The sequence below is a fragment of the Falco cherrug genome, chromosome 9, assembly GCF_023634085.1.
Source record: "Falco cherrug isolate bFalChe1 chromosome 9, bFalChe1.pri, whole genome shotgun sequence".
NCBI lineage: Eukaryota > Metazoa > Chordata > Aves > Falconiformes > Falconidae > Falco > Falco cherrug.
The window spans coordinates 6963249-6983575 of NC_073705.1; the positions used below are offsets into that span (position 1 = coordinate 6963249).

Here is a 20327-nt window from a genome sequence, read left to right on the forward strand (position 1 = left end):
TGAAAGCATATTGTCAGAGATCCTCCATAGCATTAGATTTAAATAACTGCACCTCATGCTGGGAAGCATTAGAGACGAAAGCTCTGATTAGAGCAAGTCCAGCACCACTGCTGCCTTTCATTCCTAATTAAACTTAAATATTATCTAGTTCCCACTTGCAAACTATTTTACTACCACAGTCCTTTAATTTGTGTGGGCTCCCTTTAATTTTCCACAAACAGAAGCATTACAGGTCTGCAGCAGAGTCATCTCCCCCATGAATGAAACTCCGTACATAATTAGACCAAAAAGTATGTTAGGTGGCTGTGAATCACTGCTCATCATCAGAAATATCCAGTATTATAAAAACTGGACAGAATAGACTGGAATTCGTTGTTAGGCCTCTACAGCTTGGCAACTGTTAAAGAAATGTCCAGATTTGGAACTCAGTGCATTCAGCACATACCTTAAGTCTTACAAGGATGAGTATGGCTGATCCTGTACGTTTTTCATATTCAAGAGACCTAATCAACATAATGGCGATGCCCATCACTTTGAGGTCAGCACAAACAAGCCCTCAGGTCCTCTAAGGATGAACATTTTGCTTCTGCAGCCACATCCCAACAGCTGAGACCAGAACTGCCAGGTTCTGGACTTCCCAGACCACATCCCCAGTTTTGGCTCTCAGGGGACCCAGGATGGAGCCATGTGCCTGCGCCACTGCCCACTGCTTTGTTTAGATTCAGAGGTGAACTACACCCGGTATTAGCTCTGTGATCAGAAAGCCTAGTTGCCGAGTCAGGCAACTCCACACCATGCCCTGTCCTGCCTGTCCCTGCAGATGCCCAGGTTTTGGCAGCAGATGAACATTCAGTATTCCCCTGGTCTGTGGCCAGGCCACCTTTCATGCTCTTACCCAGATAAGTCATTCTCTATCACCATTTTCTGCAGCCCCGCAGAGATGCTGTTGCCAGCATTAGGCGTGGATGCGGTGTGATCGGCTGTGACCGAGACCTGCACGCAGGCTGGGTTACTGAGTGCCGAGTTGACATCCCTCAGGATCCGAGGCAGAGGCCCAAGCTTTGTTGCAGTGCCCTGGGCAGAAAAGAGAGCAGAATTACTACCATCATCCTGTATTTCTTCTAGAGAATGGTGGGCTTTGCCAGTTGCCAGACATCTCTTCAGTGAATCACATTAACAACTTTAATTTTCTCCGTCATTTACCCCCACTGCTGAGGCTATGGGATGTCCCAGAACATGTGGCGTTAGGAACCATTTGTTGCTGTGAGGCAGAGGAAGCAAGCATGATTAACAAAGTTCAGATACAGAAGACAGCTAAAGCCAAGCCTGGTCCAGGTCTCTTGCCAAAAATCCTCTTAATTAAAAAGAGACCTTTTGATTCTGCTGGGACAGACAAAATCCTGGTGTTCAGCAGCTCTGCCTTCTCATCCCACCTGCCCCTCCATCCTCACACCCCAAAAGTAAACAGCAGAGGAGGGGAAGAACTATACTCACCTGCCTTGAGAGGATGTAAAGAATGAGCTACTTCTGCAGCATGTGCAAAGGCTGGGGAAGCGCTAAGTGTTAGTAACATCTGTGCTGTGCACAGACACAGCTAATGGCTCGCTACCTGCCGCCACGGGGAGGTGTGTGGTGTGGTACACATGGCCAGCACTGGCCTGCCCCTGCCCCCCCGGATACCTGCTCCAGCTGAGAGATGACTTCCCAGAGCAGCGAGTGCAAAGTGGACAGTTCCCGGCCCAAGTCAATGTAGCCTTCAAAGCCAGCCGTGTTTGAGATGGTTTCAGGATTGGAAATCTCCAGTAGAAATCTCTGCATGTTAGTCCATTCATGTTCCAGGAACTGATTCATAAAGGACATGTATTCTTCTTTGCTGCCAAACCTATCGAGACAGCAATACAGATTTCAGCTAAATCCTGTAAACAGAGGTGCAGTCAACAGAACGGGTAGGTACGCAGGCAGGTAAGAGTGCCAGAACACTGGCATCTGAACCCTTCAAAGCCTTTGGGATCCCCGGGTTGATAGCAGACACCTGGTACACCTCACTGATCATGGAACCGAAATTAACTCCACTATAATCCAGTTAAGTCCTCGTCAGCATGGGATCTCTGCAGTGGAAATGAAGGTGAAAGCTAGAGAAATTGCCGTTCTTGGTAACGGAGTGTATCTCACTGCTGGGTCAGGGCACAGCCTCCAGAAACAGGACCTGTCACTGGAGATACAGAAATCATAGCACCCAGTACCATGGGCTGACTGAAGCCCAGTGACTGATGGCGGCAGGACTGCTGCGCTCTCCGCGGGCACTGCGGCTAACCCAGCGCCGCCAGCCGCTGCTGCCCCGGCAAAACCGCTGCGGGGGTCACCCTGGGGAGCCGCTCCTGCAGCTGGGCCAGCCTGTTTGTCCCCTCGGGCTCCCTGCAGCCTCCTCCTGCCCTCTGAGCGCTCTACCCAGTGTTGCTCCCAGTTAGATATCTTATTTAGAGCACAGCAGGGAGGGCCTCACGGTTCGGCTGTACCAGCGGTGGCTGCAGGGCAGCTCAGCTTGATCGCTTTGGCTTGACCAAGGTCAGCTTAGTTAAAGAGTCTTTCCTGCGAAGCATCGAGAATCTGAAAACCCTTTAGCTAGGGATTGGCCAGGAATATGGAGAATTTCTGTCATCTAGTGTAACACACTTGTATGTCTCCCGTCTGTGTCTGCGTGCATGTACGCACATTCCTGGCGGCGGGCGTGTGTACTAAGCTAGTTTCCAAATCTAAGAAGCTTTAGACAGAAACTGTCCATTCATGTTTCGGAAAGCTCATCATTTTGTTATCAGAGCTCAGGATAAGTAGCTCAGAGCTGCAGCCAGTAGAAAGATTTTCAAAAATCTCTCGCTTTGTTTCCAGCAAACCAACGGGCTTAGTTAGAAATTGATAGTGTCCCCGTTCTCTTTTCATACCTTCCCAGCTCAGACTGCATTTTAATAGCAGGGAAGGTCCCAGAGCTCACAAGAGGGAAAAGACCAGCCCTGGAGCTACGCACCCCATGGCTGCTGTCTGAGTCCTGGTCCTGCTGGCACCCCTGAGGGGGGCAGGCAGTGCGCTGTGCCGGGGTGTCACAGGACAAAGCACCTGGCTGTGCCAGGGTGTCCCTGCTGCCACCCTGCCTGCCTGACCGTGTGGTCAGAACAGCCTGTTTTCCTGCTCATAAAACACGTCCTGTTTTGGAAACTTAAACGACTGCCCTGACCCAAGAGCGAGGGAATGGGTCCCCAAGAGACGCGGGGGAAAAAGCCAACAGGAAACAAACAGCCCCTTTCCATCGAGAAAAGGAGAGGCCAGTGTGGGACTCCTGATGCCGGAGCCATGGCTCTGCCCACGCACCCGCAGCTTCCTTCCCCCTCCCGGCCCTGCTCCCGGCTTACTTGGCAAAGTTGGCGAGGTTCTGGGTGACCTTGGCAATGAGGGTCAAAGTGCGTGCTGTGCGGTCATCCGGGTACTCCTGCAGGAGGCTGAAGAGGGATGGGGACATGATGGCCGGACAGAGGAACCGGAGGAACAGAGAGGCACTGATCAGTCGCTCACTGATGTCTGGGCGGCCTCGGCTGCTGCATTCTTGTCTCCAGGAGGCAAAAACTTCTTTGAGCTCCCTTGGGAAGACACTGAAACAACATGCGGGGGGGGGGGGTGGGGGGGGGGGGTGGGGGGGGCAAGTTCAAGGCCAGCGTGTTTACACTGCCACACGGCAGTAACTAAGCATGGTACGCATCAGCTGTGGGCTGCGACACCCAGACCTGGACAGCGGTACAGCCCTCTCACCCTGTGCATCCACGGCAGCACCGCTTTCTACACCTGCCACAGGCTTGTACTTTTTTTTCCTGCAGAAGATCCATTAGGAGACTGAAATGGCACAGGAAAAAGCAAAGCTGCTCCGTGAAGTTGTAAGAGAAGCAGCTTTCATCAGACTGATGATCCGTGTTGTGCTGGGTGCCAACACCCCAGACAACCAGGGGGACAGGGGTACCACACAAATTGTGCAAAGCAGCTCATCACAAGTCAGTCAGCTGCGTCACGGGGCACTTGGGAATGGGGGAAAGCTCAGCCACCAAGGAGAGTGTCTCCTGAAGAAACAGCATCGTGGGACCCCCTGGCAGAAACCCCAGCAGCAGCGGGATCACGGGCACAGCTGGTGCTTGGAGGAAGGGTTGTGCAAAGTGTAATACTCCTGTTCAAGCACCTGGAACAAATCCCACTGTGGCTAGTACAAGCGTGGAGCCCCACTGGAGTTACTCCAGCCCTGTAACTGCACAGCCCTCAGCCTGGCTTTCCTGGATACCAGAATTCCCACGGGTCCAGCAGACGCTCGCTGCAGCAGCCCTTATCGCTGGAGAACTTGCTGCCTGTTTCTGCTCCTCCCCAGCTCCCTGCTCCCACCTTATCCTGTTCCCAGCATGTGTTGTTTGTTCAGCTGGATCCTCCCACCCACGGGAGCAGGCTGGCAATGGGTCCCACCACTGGGTCCTCGGTCTCCCTCTCCCCACCCGCTCCGGAGGCTGCCCTGGCCAGCAACCACCCTCTGTTTTAAAACCAGAGCTGTTTACTGACAGAGCTGGATGGTACAAAAGCAGACTGAAGAGAGGTCAGACTCTGTTTCAGGCCATAAATTCCCTTAACAAACTAAAATTCTAAAAATTTCAGAGGACAGTTTCCCAGTTTTGCTGCAGGGACTATCTGGGAGAAGCCAAGCAGCATCAGCTGGCTTCTGGCTACCCCCCCTCTGGGACTGACTGCCCTGCAGGTTAACCTCCCGCAGCCCGTGGGGAAGAGAAAAACCATGGGAGCTGCACGGCCAGAGACACCGTCCACTTTCCAGCAGCAGCAAGAACCAGGTGTGAGGCTCCAAAACGGAGGAGCACCGAGAGCGAAGCAGCCACCCATGGATGCTGTCCCTGCGGCAACACTGTCCAGCTTCTGGGAAAACCCAAGGGCATCCCTCCTGCTGCTAGCCCCCCATCCTCTGCCTCCCAGGGCTACGGAGACTCGCTTTTATCAAGCCCAACTGACTGCTCCTCGCCACAGCTGCAGAGTTCAGGGCCTGTGGAGCTTGTGGTCCGTTAGTGTGGCATGTATCCTGCAGCCAAAGAGCTGTGGCCTCCAGCTCCATGGCCGCTCTGAGCCAGCAGGCAGAGCCCTCACCCTTCACTTCATTAACCTGCCAGCTGCAGACCATGCTGCCCGGCCGCATGCCCCTGCGTACAGAGCCCCAGGTCGCTGTGCTCCAGGTTTTCAGGTTCCTCTCTGACCTTCTGACATGGGCAGTGATGCTCCATGGAAGCGCTTGGCAAATGCTGCCATCACGTCCAGCTTCTGCTCCATGTTGGCTTCATGCTTGCACACACACGAGCTTTTACCCTGTGCTTCACAAATAACATTAGCCAACGCCTATGGTTGGATAAATTTGCCTCTGTCTTTGGCTTGATCCACACAATTGGACAAAGCCCTTTTACTTCATGGTATTTGCCCAGAAACAGGAGAATCCTTTAAGCAATTTAAGGCTTGAATGATCAGGACAGGTTGTACAGTTACTGGAAAGTAAACGCTTGAAAATGTATGCACCGGCTGCATGCAGCCCGCGAGTACTGCTCACTATCACAGGCTGGGAGACCATAAAAGTTTAATTGTGTAACAGCGGATGGAATCCAGTTAGCCAGCTTTATGTGACAAACGGGCCCGTAATTCATTACCCAACTTTCCAGTAACGAGATTCCACATGCTGAAATTCTGCTTACACTGAAACTTTCCAGATGTCCAAATTATGTCATAATTATAACAATTTTCAGTTATTGTAAACCTCTTTCCTCTCTCTGACTCTCTCCAGCAGATGAGCATGCACACTCTGGCACTCTATTTAAAGCAAGATTGTTAGCTGTCAGGGTACCTTGGCCAATCCCGAACACTCATCAGTGCAATTAATCCTCAAGAACCACTGAGCACAAAGGAATCGAGGGGAAACCGCTCAGAGCAGCGGCTCAGCTGCTCCAGCCTTCCTTGGGAAGGCAGGACTGAAGGAACAAACTTCCCGTGCATTCCTGACTTTCCTTAGGTCACTTTTCGAGCCTATTTTTAGACTGACCTTTTAGTGCTGCTTTGGGTATTTTTAGGAAGACATTAATTCAAACAATTATAATCCAGTGATGACTAAAAGCAGGGAATCCCTCCTGGGAGAGCAGGTAAATGCCATTCCTGAGTCAGAGTTATTAATTAGCCCAGGATAAGGTACAGGATACCTGTAAAGAAATCTGCCCTTTGCTTATTTGTGGTAAAGGAAGTCTTGAGTGAGCCTCTTGCTGCTTGCTCTCTCCCTGAGCAGTCAGGAAAAGCAATTCCCTTCCTGGGCTTGCAGGAAGGCACACTCAATATCCTGGGAAATACATATAATGAGTTGCAGACCTCAAAACAACAGCTGGGATAGGAGAGAAAATGAGAAATCCTTATTATCAAAGACTGACTTCCTCCAAGATTATCCTTAGCTGATGTTTTGCAACAAGACTGTTGCTACTAAATATATTAATAAAAACTAACCCCAGATTTTAAAGCAGGGAGACTGCAAATCCAGCAGCGAGACAAAAATGCTCATTCTCTCGTACAATCAGGAGAAGAGTCTCTGGGTAGATTAGCAAGAAGCAGAAAGAAGATATTTTTATTTCTCCAAAAAGAGAGTCACAAGCCCATTCTTTTTCCTCTTTCAGGTCATCTTTGCAGGCAGCATCTGTGACAGTCCCAGGGCCTCCTGGCTCCCAGTCCCAGGGCTGAGCAGCCCCTAATGCCGTGAGCACCGACACGCTTGACAGCCACCTCCACAACATAAGACTGCCTTACTCCATCGATAATTTTGCACATTCGGACCTGTCCCAACTAGCTGCAGGAACCTTTACCCTGAGAACAAACAACTCCAAAATGCCTCAAACTGCATACCAGGCCTTTGGCCAAGGAGGCAACGGGCTCCCCATCTCCGCCTCAGCAAGCACCCCAGGCTGGGGGAGAGTGGGGTTAACCCAGGGGAATGCAGGATGCTGAGCCAAACAGCAAGGCAGGAGTAACAGCAGCATCCTCCCCGGCTCCAGCACTCTTCAACAAGAGAACATCTGCCCAGACAAAAGCTCCCTGTGCCAGTGCAGCTTCCTTGCAGGCAGGAGGAGGGCCACAGAGCCTGCCTGCTGCTGGGAGGGTTCTGAAGCTTCCCCTGCTGCTCAGGGGTGGCAGGCAGAGTCTGTCCTCTGAGCCAGACTGAAGGGTTACAGCGGTAGGAGACCCAGGACACGCATTTCTGACCTTTATTTGACTTTCATGTACAGTTGGCAACAAGTCCCTGTCTGAACCGGTCATACTGGCAGAAGCATTTTGCGTTCTTGGTCTCTGCTCCCCTGTCCCCGTGTCTGTGTGCCAGTGACCCCCCAGCACCCACTGACAACAAGGGTGACGGAGGGTCAGTGAGGCTGCCGCACCCCCAGAGCAGATACTCCAAGCTCTGCCTGAACAGGAGCTGCCGTCTCAGCCCCTGGCCATCATCACCCTTGCTCCTGGGCCACCAAGACTCCCTCATGCACTGCAGGAGGTGGGCAGGGCCCTGCAGCTCTCCCTCCAAAGCCCTCACCAGCTGCCCACCAGCACAGCTAAGGGACGGTAGGGACAGCCTGCAGGACTGCTGCCACCCTCGTCCCCTGCAGCCACGCTGCCCCTGCGCTAGCTGGGGGCATGCGGAGGGGACGCCACTCGCGGGATACCAACCAGTAGGAGTTGATGATTTTGCAGAAGGCCAGCTCGCAGCACATTTTCAGGTTGCTCTGATGTTCAGGAAGGTCCGAAGACGAACATTTACTGGGATCCACCTCACAATTTTCATCTGATTCGTACAGTGCCTTGATAAATTCCCCTGTAAAACAGACAGTTGGTGATGGGGTTTGCTGACCCAAGATACGCAGCCTTCAGGCAGTTCTGTTCGTAACCCCCAGTGCCCGAGCAGTCACCCTGTGCCCCATCACACTGCTGAACAGAAGCTGGGTGCAAGAGCGGCGCCCCAGCCAGCTCACAGGATCTCCGAGTGGACCCAGGAGCAGCCAGCGCTGCCTTGGGAGCTCACAACACAACCCAGCACCCGCTGCAGAAAGGCACCCGCACTCCCAGCGAGCACATTCCACCCCTCTCCCCCAGCTGGCAGCTCTGCCTCTGTGGCCATGGGCTATTGCATCAGAACTCTGTTGCCAAAACACCCGCTTCCTCAGCCTGCCCCGACCCCCCCTTACACCAGTTCCAGAGACGCTCCCTCGGGCTAATCCAGTAGGAAGTATGCTGTAATTATCTGTAGGATGGCCTGCTACTGCAGACTGTGCCCTGGCACTGACAAGCCAGTGTGATTCACAGGAGAAATAGGTAATTAAAGGAAAGAAACAATTTACTTGGTTTATTTTGAGCTGAGCATCACACAAAATTAAATTAAAATATTTCTCTGAGTTTCCCTGCACTCCTGTTTGCTGCCTGGCTGCTCCTCACTCTCGTGCAGATGCACACGGTGGGCCTGCTTCGCTGGCTCCCTGCCCTCATGCCAGCTTCCACCCTGGGGTACCCAGCACGGACCCCTGCCGCCCAGCCTGAGGGCGCTTCCCACCGCTTCTGCAGGTCTCCAGCTGGGGATGGCAGCTGCCCATCCCAGTCCGCACCCAGCAGTGGCTGGGGAGCCCGGGCTCGGGGGAAAGGGGGTTAAGAGGCACTGTTTAGCTAGGCACCCGCAGGGCTGGGTGACACTCTGGCAGAAAGGTTTGCTTTGGTCTTCTGCTAATTCCAGCTGGTTTGCACACCTCCTAATTCCTGACCATCTTGGATTTTCCCATCCTCCTGTTTTTTTGCCCACTCTAGCCTGCATTCCTCCCCTATTGCCAAAACAGATTTTAATTACATACTGGAGAGCCTCTCCAATGTATTTTCAGCTCTGCCAGGGAGCTCTGGAGCCTCTCTGCTTGCCTGCAGGTGATGCCTGCTGTTATTATCTGGCCCTATTACTTGCTTATGCTTCATGGTTTAAAGGAAAGCGCTATGCTGTATTGTGTTACCTTGTGACACACAGATGAATCATTTCACCGATAAAAGGTCTACACAGAATCAGTGCCCCGAATAGCGAGCATGAACCGCAGGCTCCTCCTGTACTAGATGGAGCTGGTTTGGCAGCATTTACATTGAGCCCTGAAAGGGGCATATTTCAAAATTCTCTGCCTTCATTAATCTCCTGGCTTTTTAGAAATTTTATGAGGTAATCTACTTACAGACTTGCCTTCAACCAGAAAGCATTACAAGGCAGAAATAAATAATATTCCTTTTCCTATTCTTGTGGGCTATCTGTTGGTCTGACTGAATTTGCTCAATGATCTCTGCTTCCTCAGTGTTGTCATTATTATTACCTTAATAAAGTATTTACGCTTCTTTGCTCCTTGTGAAAATTACACAAATCCCGTAGTAGGAACCCAACATACTGAAAAATTAACACCTCAATAGAAAGTCTGCTCATCCTACTGCTAGGATGTGGATCCAATCTAGCTGCCTTCAGCTGAGGTTCAGACATAAACGCTTCAAAGGCAGCCTCTCCCCGTCCTTGTGCTGTGCTGGCTGCACACAGCAACACAGCAATTCCTTCCTGACCTGCCCAGAAGCAGAAGCTCTAATTATTTTCATTTGCATCAAGAGAAGTATTTTTGGAGCCATAAACATAGCCCGCACTTAAAAAAAAAAACACCAGGAGGGTTCCCAGCATGATCTGGGAGGCAACTCTCATCACTACAACTTGGGAGATTTCATGTGACTTGCTAGCGCTGCGAGGAGCCGGGGGAGCATCTCTGGCAGGGGTGTGCAATCAGGGGAAGGATTCAATCAGCCACCGTGACACCGCCAGTGCCGAGACAGAAGACTTGGTAGGCAGCACAATGCCTTCAAATATCAATTTGTTATCTCCTCTGAAAGCAGATTAAAGTGCTAACTCAGCGGTGACCTTCACCTTGGAGCAGGGAGCTGCCTGCAGCGCCCATGGCTGTGTCCTGGGCATGGGCCCTGCTGCCAGAGAAACCCTCCGGCAGGTCAACGCTGGTGCCTCTGACGGTCATCAGGGCTCAGCTGATGGTCTCCACCATGCAGAGCACCCTGCAGCTTAGAGGAGAACCGTTCTGGGCAAGAATTGCCAACGCTCTGTACGTACCTAAGGCATCTTGCAAGTATTTCTGCCCCACCAGCTTCAGGTACTCTTCGATTGCTTTGGTGGCCAGTGTATTCTCCCTGAAAATGAGATGCTCATTCTCACCACAGCGATCAACTTCAGACATCATCAGGTCAGTCAAGAAATCCTGGAAAGCAAAGCCCATGGTGGGTCACCACGCACTGACAGACGCTTCGTTCAGCAGCGCAGGCAGCCTCCCCTTCTCCAGGGAGGTCTCACCTTCGTAAGACACACGAGGAGCAGAGGTGCTGTGGGTGATCCTGCCTGTGTACACTGCGCTACTACCAGCCCGACCTGCCTCCTGGTTCTCCAACCTCACAGAGACAAGAGGCAAAATACATCTCTGGAGAGTCACAACTTCTGCACCCCAAAAAAAGGCTCATTCCAGACCTGCACGACACGTGTCTCTCCATCAGTGCCAGTTTTTGGCTGGGGCTTGTACCAGCCTCACATTTTATGGCTGAAACATTTTCTTTACTGTTAAATGTGGCTGCATTCAGCATCTAACTGCACCGGTTGCAGAACAGGGGCACAACTAGATGTCACAAGCTGTGCCCCACACTTAATGGCTGAGAATCGAGCCTGTAATATCCATCAAGATGCTCAAATGTCCTATTTCCTCAGTATTCATGGAAATAGAACAGTGCTGCTACAGCACACATTTTTGGGCACATTTTTGGTCTGATGTGCACACAAGCAAATACCACGCAATTTTATAATCTTCCATGCTGCAGAGCAACGGATGGGGTGAGCAGGAGCAGACCGCATGCTGACAGCTGCCCTGTGCATCAGTCGGGGCTACTGAATTGCAAATTCTAAAAGAAAACCAGCACTTCAGGCCAAGCTCCGTGCCTGCTTCTGCAAGAGCGTTAACTGATCTGAGAGGGTCACGTAGCTCCCCGCGCATTCTGCTGAAAATCCACTGCGTGGTGTAATATTCAGTGTGCTGTAGCTAGCGTTAATGCAGGAGAAATATCATGCAGTTTTTAATGCTAATACATATTCAGCTTCTGTTCTCTGCACCGCTAATGGGAAAAGCAGCCCTGGGCCCCTGCCCAGCTGCCCCCTGCGCTGGGTGCTGGAACCGCCGACCTCCCCCTCAGCCCCACTCACCTGGGTGGCAGAGGGGGGCCGCTGGCACCGCGTAAATCACGCCCATTAAACCTCTCACTGGTTTCCCCATGCAGAAGACAGAGGAATGTTGACACACAAATTCGCTTCTGCAACCAAGGGCACCTTTTCTTAAACTGCCTTCCTCTAAAACAAAATAATCTACTCAGTAATAACCTTTCACTAAGAAATTCTCCTTCATTTGTCATGACCGTACCAGATGTAACCCGTTCCCGGCAGGGGCAGCAGGAGCAACCCAGAGCTGCCGTGCAGAGCTCAGCTCCTGTCCTTGCCACCCCCGAGCCAGACGCAGCTCCCAGACCCCCCAGGCACTGTGCCCATCTCCCAGCCCGCTCCAACCCAGGCTCCAGAGCAGGGATGCTCAGCTCCCATTCCCTGCCAGCGGCTGGCCCGGAGACTTGCAAGAGAGGTGCTTAGCTCCATTCCATTTTTCATATGGATGTCTCTGCCTTGAGAATTTAATCAAGGTTCAACAAACAGCTCCATCTGAACCCAACGGACCCAAATCATTTAATCCGCAGGCCCTTCATTACTGTGCTGCCATCCCAGACAAAGGGAAATCCAGGCAGCAGGCAGGTGCATCTCCCATCTGAGTAGAGGGAGGAAGGGAGGAAGGCTGACATCTCTGCAGCACCCAATGGCCTGATCCCCCCCCACCTTCCCACAAGACTGTGACTGGGACCAACACACTGTTGTGACCATCCCAGAACATCCTCCAAAAAAGCCAGAGGAAGAGCTCTGGAAAAAAAGAAGTCACTTCCATTATTTCTTTAGCCAGAAGATCCCCTTTCCTCAGATCCTGCTACGTCTGCAACGCTTCGGCAGCTACAGAGGCAAAAATCCCTCCTGGAAGCAAAGCACACGCCTCCCCCCACTATTTTCTCTCATTTTGCTCCTTTTATCAGCCAAGCTGGAATGCAACTTTAAACCCCTGCTCAAATCCCGTTAGCCGCTATCTGGGTAACTCTATCACCTTTATCTTCCTGGGTCTCTCCCGGGGTACGTTTCAATTCCAAGCCACAGCTCAGGCTGACACAAGGTGCTGATTCTTAATTAGCAGCCACTGACCTTGGCTTTGCTTGATTCTCTTTCCTGTCACTTTCCCAACATACTAATTATCTTAGGAACACTGAGTTTTACAGCTTCTCTTAGCCAAGTGTTTGCTTTTCCCCCCTCTCGTCGGCCAAGCACTGGCTGCTGTGGGATGTGGGGCCAAGCTGCGACGCACAAGCCAACTGTGAGCCAGGGCTGCTGAGCGGTGGAAACCCAGGGGCCAAGTTTTAGCCAACGATAATGTGAATTTTGATTATTTTAGCTGCCCTACAGAATTCACTAAAATTTAAAATGAGGCAAAATTCCACTGTGGGACTCAACACAAAGCCATAAAAGATCCCCCTGAAACCTCTGCTCTGGTTGTTATCCCCTACGGAGCACCAGCAGTCTGACAGCTGAGAAAATGACCCCTTGCCTCCCAAGCGGAAAGGAAAGCTGCTGAAATCCCAAAGAGCTCCATTACAGCGCAAGACCCAAAGCTGGGGCGTAACGTGGCAGAATCCGCCCTTGTAACTGGCCAGGGGATACCCAGCAGCATCCCCCAGGCTGGGGCTCCTCGCTGTCCCCAGCTGGTCCCCAGTCTCCCTCGGCTGCAGGAGGCATCTTGCTGGGCTTGCACGTACCAGCCCCAGGATGCGTCAGGGATGAAAATACCCACAGCCAGTGTCCTTGAGCGAGCTGCTCTGCAGAGACCGCTCTCGGCAGCCCAGTGGGGCTCTGCCAGCCGCGGGAAAGGAGCTTCTTCCATGGGTCAGTTCCCATGACATCCTGCGATTTCTGTCCCAGGGCCATCTTCCAGATCTTGCCTTCCCTCCACACAAAAAAGCCACATCAGCTCTCAATCACACGTCTGGTATCTCTGCCTTAAGTACGCCAGCAGCCAGCACTCGGAAGACACAAATGGAATGCAAATACTTGTCGAATCCCTCCGGGGGCCTCACTCACCCACATACAAGGCTCTGAATAAAATGCAATAACTAAAGCCAATAATACTCCCTGTTTCTGAGCAGCAGAGATCAGCAGGGGGTTGTTTTCAGTTAAGGCCCCTGGCAATGGAAGAAAATAAGATGCTTTATTTCATTACATTGGAGTCGAAAGGGGACGGAAAAGGTCTACAGTAAAAATTAAGGGCTGTGCCAGCACTCTTCAGGCTTGCTCCCGTGTTTCTTTTAAGGGTATTTGCTTCAGCCTGGACACAGCTGAACCTGTGCAACTCCACAGTCACTGCACATATGCTGATAAAGAAGAGCAACTCATAAATAAATAAAATCGGAGCATGACAGCACAAGGCTGCACTGGTTTCCAGCACTTCTCAAATAAACCAAGCATGAGCCCCCAGCAGCATGTGCTGTTCCGAGGCAGCTCCCCCAGCCCTCTGGAAACACACGCAGCAGCTTTGCTGCCGGAGCAGCAGCCGGGTGCCGGCAGCAGGCAGGCGGGCACAGTCCTCAGCACCACCTCAGGGCTCAAACGCCACCACAAAGGGCTCCCAGCGCTCCAGCCTCCCCTCTGCCTGGAATGCCCACGCTTCGCTGCCGCTCATCCCCCTGCACCCCCAGCCACAGCATCCCCTGGCCGCTGTCCCGGGAGCCGGCAGCTCACCAGCTGTATCACCCCAGCACCCACCCTGCCAGCGCAGGGCAGCCAGCTGCGCTGGCCGGAGCCTGGGTTTGCTCCATGTGCCTCGCTCTGTCCCTCAAATGCCTCTGCCCTGATTTCCTTGTAGTGTACCCTAAAACACTTCCATTTCCCCTGGGTCTTCAGATGCTGAGCTTCACATGCTGCTTCCCCTGCCCCACCTGAGTGAATTCATCCTCCTGTCTCAAACCACAACCAAACAGCATCTTCTTGTGGGTGAGGAAATGCCTCCTAAACCCCATCTCACCCCTCACACGCTGCAGTTCAGGACGTCTGACTAAGTCATTTTGCAGCAGAGCTGCTCCACGCTGCCATGGAGAATCCCCCAAACCTTTTCCTGGGAAAGCTGGAAGAAGAATATGGAAAGAGGGGTGATGCTCTGGAGAGAAGCACGCTGCAGCCCCGTGCCGCTCTGTGTGAGGTCCCCGCAGGTGGCCCTCTGAAGCTGCTGCCCTGTGTCAGCCAGCATCCACATCAGCGCCGGCCCAGGGCCCAGCTGCCCTGGGGGTGGGCTGCATTGGGAAAGGCTCATTGAAAAGTGAAGTCCACCAAGGGGAAAACCAGCGCCTGCTCAAGAAAACTACCCTTCACCGCCCACGTCAATAGGGCCAAGGAAGCGGACTAATTGCCTTGCTCAAACACAAAAAATGGGGAAAAAAAGCTTCCCAGGGGGCAAAGCCAGAGCACAGAAGACAGCTAATTCAGTCACACGTCCGATCAAGAGCTGACAGCCCTGCCTGCCCAGCACCAGCACCCTTCAGCTCCGCACACCCTGCCGGGCTGGGGGCGCCGAGCACCCTGCAGTGCTTGCAAGCCAGTGCTTGCACTTGCCAGTGTCAGGAAAGCCCACCCCGCTCTGGTGAGGGGTCTGTCCACATCAAGTATCCCAGCCCCAAAAGGGCTCAAGGTGCCAGCCCCTGTGCCCTGGGGGTGCCGCGGGCAATGCCTGCCCACTCCAGCTCCTGAGCCCAGAAGGCAGAAAGATGGAGCCAGGCAGGTGCCTGGCATGGCTGCGGTGAGAGCAGGAGTGTGCCCGAAGCAAAGGAAGCCAACAAGCCACACGAGTCTTGCAGGATGCATCCTATCTGCACCCAGGAAGGATTCTGACCCTTGCCATCCTGGGGAGGGTCCCCCAGTCCCAGCCTCTCAGGGATGTGTCCGCAGCCAGAGCACGTGGGGTGTCACAGAGCTGAACAGACCTGCAGCCCCCCACACCCTGCCGTGGGTCACGCACCCCTCTGGGATGCAGCTGGTTGTTCCCAATATCGTAACTGACTGATGGGCAGATTGACTTTGAAATAATAAGGTTCTCCACATCACAAGCTTGATTAATAGGATTGACTTAACCTTAAGAGGATTGAATTGATAAAGGTAATAAGATTACTGCTTATTTCAAAGACTAGCCCAGAGTCCAGCTGGGCTTTTATGCGAGGGTGAAAAACACCAGGGGTTTGTAGGGCTGTAGGTTACAGGTGGACGAGCATCAGGACACGCCTACGTGTCAGTGATGTAGTGGTAGAGAAACGTGGTGCTCAGCGGTGCTGAGCTGTGCAAGGAGAGCGGTGGAGGGGCAGCGACTGGGTCCTGGGCAGATGGTGTGAAACCAAGGACCGCAGCCTCCAGTCCTCAGCTCTTCACCGCCACACAGATCCTCTGAGGATCTGTGCTGGAACTTCTCTGCTGGGAAATCTAGTGATGTTCCCTCCTTTCACTCACCCTGGATGCTTCTGGCATTTTTAAGGAGGTTAAGCAGCAATGTGAGGGTTAACGCACAGGAACCTGCATCCATCACCTTGATCACAGTAGTAGGAAAACCTGAAGGGTTTAACAGTAACACACTGAGCCACCACTACCTCCCGGCGAGGGGCCAGATCCCATACAGGAGGTTTAGAAAGCGCATGACCCCCGACAGCCAGAACACTGATCTCACAGCTGCTACTCACTGGCTTTCTCTGTCCTTTCAACCAACTTGACTGTTGTGTTCAGGGAGAGAGGGAAAAATGGTGGGGGTACTCATAAAACTGATTAAAAGCCTTATTAGCTCAACTATGGCTGCTATAAAATATGATCAGAGAGATAAACTCTTTGTGGGGGAAATTATATGGCTGCTGCCAGTCTTGTCTACGGCTGAACGTGTGCAGCATCCTTGCCTCCCTGTCCGTGCAGCCTTTCCAGAGCAGGTAAGGGAGCAGCACTCCCCCAGGGGACTGACCAAGCCCTGCTGCCACCAGCCTCCAAGCCCAGCCGTGCCACTCATCGCCCGGTGCCCTCCCAGAGCTGGGCAGCCACTTTCCGGCAGCCCTGCAGGATTATTTGCAGGACCTGCACTGAAACCGGCGCTGTCAGCAGGGTGCTGAGCGAGCACCCCGCACCGCTGAGGAAGGGAACGCGGGCAGCTTCCAGGAGGTTCGCACAGGGGGACAAACATCTGCTCAGCTGAAGCAAATCCTTGCAGCATAAACAAACAAGGACACATGTTTATTCTTCACTCCACTCACAACACGATAAACATTTATTTCAAGTGAGCAGCTGGTTAGTTAGAGCTTCGCCTAATGCTGGGTTTGATCTATCAACCATGTGGACAACAGAGTTTTTCTAATATATTTATGGTCATGAGCTGAGCTCCAAAATCTAGAAGACAGCCCTAAAACAAACCTAAGCATGGGAAATATTTTGGAAGCATCGCAAGTCACAGTTGTTCTCGCTTTGGGAAGGCTGCAGCCTGCCTGTCCGTAACCACATCACACAGGCCACATCAAACCGTGCTAATGGCAGGGCTGAGCACTCCCAGGAACACCAAGCATGGCAACAGAAATACTTCAAATTATGACTTTGTGTCTTTCGTCTGGGGGTTGCAAAACACACAAAACCAGGCATCTCTCCGCACCCTTACAGGTAACATTTTATCAGTGCTCTCACCAGGAAGATGGAAGCGTGTAGCAAGCCAAGGACAGATGCTGAGAGCCGTATCTCCACGCTTAGCGACAGACCTACGTCCCTCTTACAGCACCACGATGCCTCTTCCAGCCCCTACTTGCCATAAAAAGAGACAGGGAACAACCGCATGCAACTGATTTAGTGCTGGATCTTGGTCAGACTTTCCAGTAGGCTGGGGCAGCTTCCTCAGCCAGACCATCTGCACTCTCAACTTTATCAAAATGCTTTCCCCCTCCTCTCCACCTATTTGTCTTGGCAGCCGGTCAGGGGTTTCCAGGTGTGCCCTGGCGCACACCAAACCCTTGCCCAGAGCTGCAGGGGTGAAGCTTTTCCCTTTCCCAAACAGAGATCAAAGGAAGCATGGACTTCTGACTCCAGAGAGGACTCTCTGCTTTCATTCTCCACCTTTTAATCTACTGGGACGCAGCTATGAAGCCCTGGAAGCAGCAGGTATTAGGGGAGAAAATTCAGCTGCAGCCCTTGTGCCCGGCTTCTGCCGGCAGCCCCAGATGCTCTGCCTCGGCGGCACGAGGGACTCGGGCAGTGCCTCTGGGTTTTAGCACCTTCAGATCACGACACCTGGCTGGTGGGGGACAACTCAACATCGGCAAGGAGCAAAGTGGGGCGTCTGTGGGTAAGGATCGCCCCTCTGCCATCGGCAGGGCTGCGCGGGGACGCTGGTGGCCGGAGGCCGGGCTGTGGCTGGCACGTGGCATCATCCGCACAGCTCCTGCACAGCAGCTCCTGCAGCGTGGCTCTGGGTGGACACATGTACCCAATCGGCCATGCCTCATTAAGGGATTACACCATATTTACAGCAAATCGCTACAGGAAAACAGGGCCTGAAACAGTGCAAGAGCAATTAGCTGCTAACGAGTCTTCACAGATAATCTACTGGACACTTGTTTCTCAGTTCAACTGTAATTGCTGCTTTAGCATCAGCTACAGCAGCCAAGATCCACAAAACCCCCTTTATCAGCACAATAAATTAGTGGTTGCCGATTGCCACGTCTGCTCTCATCAGCGCAGGGAGAGCTCTGAAGAGGCCCTTGGAAAGGCTCTTGGCAGGGCACCAGGACGGGAACCCACCTCCAGCCTGGGCAAGCTTCAGGGGGTCACAGGAGGACAGAGGGCTGGAGCAGGGGGCCGCTGCCCTCCTCCCCCCACCGAAGCTGGGACCCTGCCCCGCCGTCACCACCGCAAGCCCCATCCCGTGGCACCCCGGCTGCCCCAGCACCCTGCCCGCTCATGGGGCTCCAGGCCCACCGGGCGCTGCTCTCCTCCTCCCAGGCTCTGAAGCCCCCGCAGACCCTGCCGTGCCCTACCTCGGGCCCTGGGTTTCACCTCTGAACGCGCAGGCGCTCAGTGGGGGCGAGCCTGGGCTGGGGGAACCGCGCGTGCCCCCCACGCAGAGCCAGACAAGCCTGCAGGCACACGCCTGCCCAGCGTACGCCAGCACGGGCAGGGCAGCCTTACCCACAACGGGACGATGGAACCCAGCGCTTCTCCTGCAGACTGGCTGGGAAGCAAGTCAGAGGCCCTTGTTTCTGTGTTGAAACGCCATGGAGCAGCTCAGGGCCCTGCCGAGGGGCGGGCCAGGCAACACCTGGAGAGGGAGAGCATGCTGCGGCATGGCAAGCGGACTTCTTCACGTGCTTGGACTCATCCTGTCTGGTCCTCCTCCCTGGAACAGGCTGAAAGGAACTGCCCGATGGAGGGCAGGGACCGCAACACCAGCACAGCCCCCCCCTGCAGACCAGGCACCAGCCTGCTGGGCTTCTGTGCCCCCTCGCTGCGTCATGGTGCTGAGCCACAAGGCAGCTTTCCTGAGCAGTGGCAGGGTGCACCCACATCACACAACTAGGTGGGAGGGGGTGTTTTCCTCTCCCACTCATTGGTTTTTTACCTTACTGCTGCTTTTCCCTTTCCTTGCTTGTCCAAGTCCTCTATAAAGGATGCACCACCTGGTTCCCATGCTCCAGTAACTCCTGTTGCTCTGACAGCTCCCTACGCCCTGTGCTAATGCTGATGGCAGATGACAGGCAGGGAGAGCAGAAGCTCCATTTTAGGGGGAAATTCATCAAGTCTGTTTACTGTTTGCCGTGTCCCCTGTGTAGAGCCTGTGGGATCTGAAGCGCTGATGCAGACACATGTCTAGAAACACACTTGCTCTCTTTGGAGCCTCTCCAGCATCAAACAGAAGAAGCAAAGGGCATGAGCAGCGGCAACAGCTCTCAGCCATGCCCACACATGATCTGCGGTGACTGAGACTGGGGTGACACTTGAAGCCTTTTGCACCAGCACCACGTAAGCCACAGACAGGGTCTCTCACAGCAATGTTATTCCAAGAGCCCTAGCACTAGCGCTGCCAGAGCCGCAGCAAAGGACAGCACAGCCCCCAGGGAGAAGCAGCAGGCAGGACTGTGCCCAGAAACCACGCACTGATGGCACCGCAGCCCCGGCACAAGGAGGGAGGAAGGGGACACCTACAATGCCCTCCTTGTGTAACCACAGAGTGTTATTTCACACGCCGTGAATCACAAGCTATTTCTGTCGCCTCTGAGGGCGCTGCAGCCAAGGGGACCTGGGCTGCGGTCCTTGCCCGCACTCCTGGGGTCTGACGCGGCTGCTGGGATCAGGAAGGCTTTAACTGCACTATTTTCTCTGCCTCTGCAATAGCAGCCCCATGGCCTCGCAATCCTCTCAGTGAGCTTTGCCTGCTTTGAACTAGATCAGGAGGCCAAGCCACTTCTCTGTCCAACAGATGGTAACTAAATCTAATCCACGAACCCTGCCATGGTCCCAGGCAGCAGTGGCAGCTGCAGAGGATGCAGAGCCTTGTGACTCCCCCTCAGGTGAGGAGCTCAGATCTCCTCAGCACTGCAAAAGCTTTGGAAATCTTGCTCTTCCCTAGCTCCCCCCCTGCAGAGTTCAGGGAAACGTTAACAGAGGAAAGAGCTGATGTCTGAACTCCTGCAGTCCTGACACGGCACTGCCTGCTGTGATGGTGCTGTGCCACCTGGGGATGAAATGTGCTGAAAGAGCGCAGATTTCAATTAGCTATTAGGAAGAAATTCTGTACTGTAAGGGTGACCAGGCGCTGGCACAGGTGCCCAGAGCAGCTGTGGATGCCCCATCCTTGGCAGTGCTCAAGGCCAGGCTGGACGGGGCTTTGAGCAACCGGGGCTGGTGGAAGGGGTCCCTGCCTAGCTGGAACTAGATCTTTGAGGTCCCTTCCAACCTAACCCATTCCATGAACCTATGATTCCATGCTTGGCAGCTGATGGGTCATGCGACTCCATGCCCCATGCACCTCAGTGCCTGCCTGTGC

The 20327-nt window shown here is 53.5% G+C and overlaps 1 protein-coding gene across 1 annotated transcript in view; it reads right to left on the minus strand.

Annotated features, from left to right (window-relative positions):
- The window catches only part of DAB2IP (DAB2 interacting protein), a 167258-nt gene that overhangs the window by 16740 nt on the left and 130191 nt on the right, over positions 1 to 20327 (minus strand). Inside the window, 5 exon segments of the mRNA XM_055719686.1 lie at positions 896 to 1074; positions 1681 to 1882; positions 3405 to 3641; positions 7768 to 7912; positions 10220 to 10364. Coding sequence (XP_055575661.1) covers positions 896 to 1074; positions 1681 to 1882; positions 3405 to 3641; positions 7768 to 7912; positions 10220 to 10364 — 908 coding nt within the window.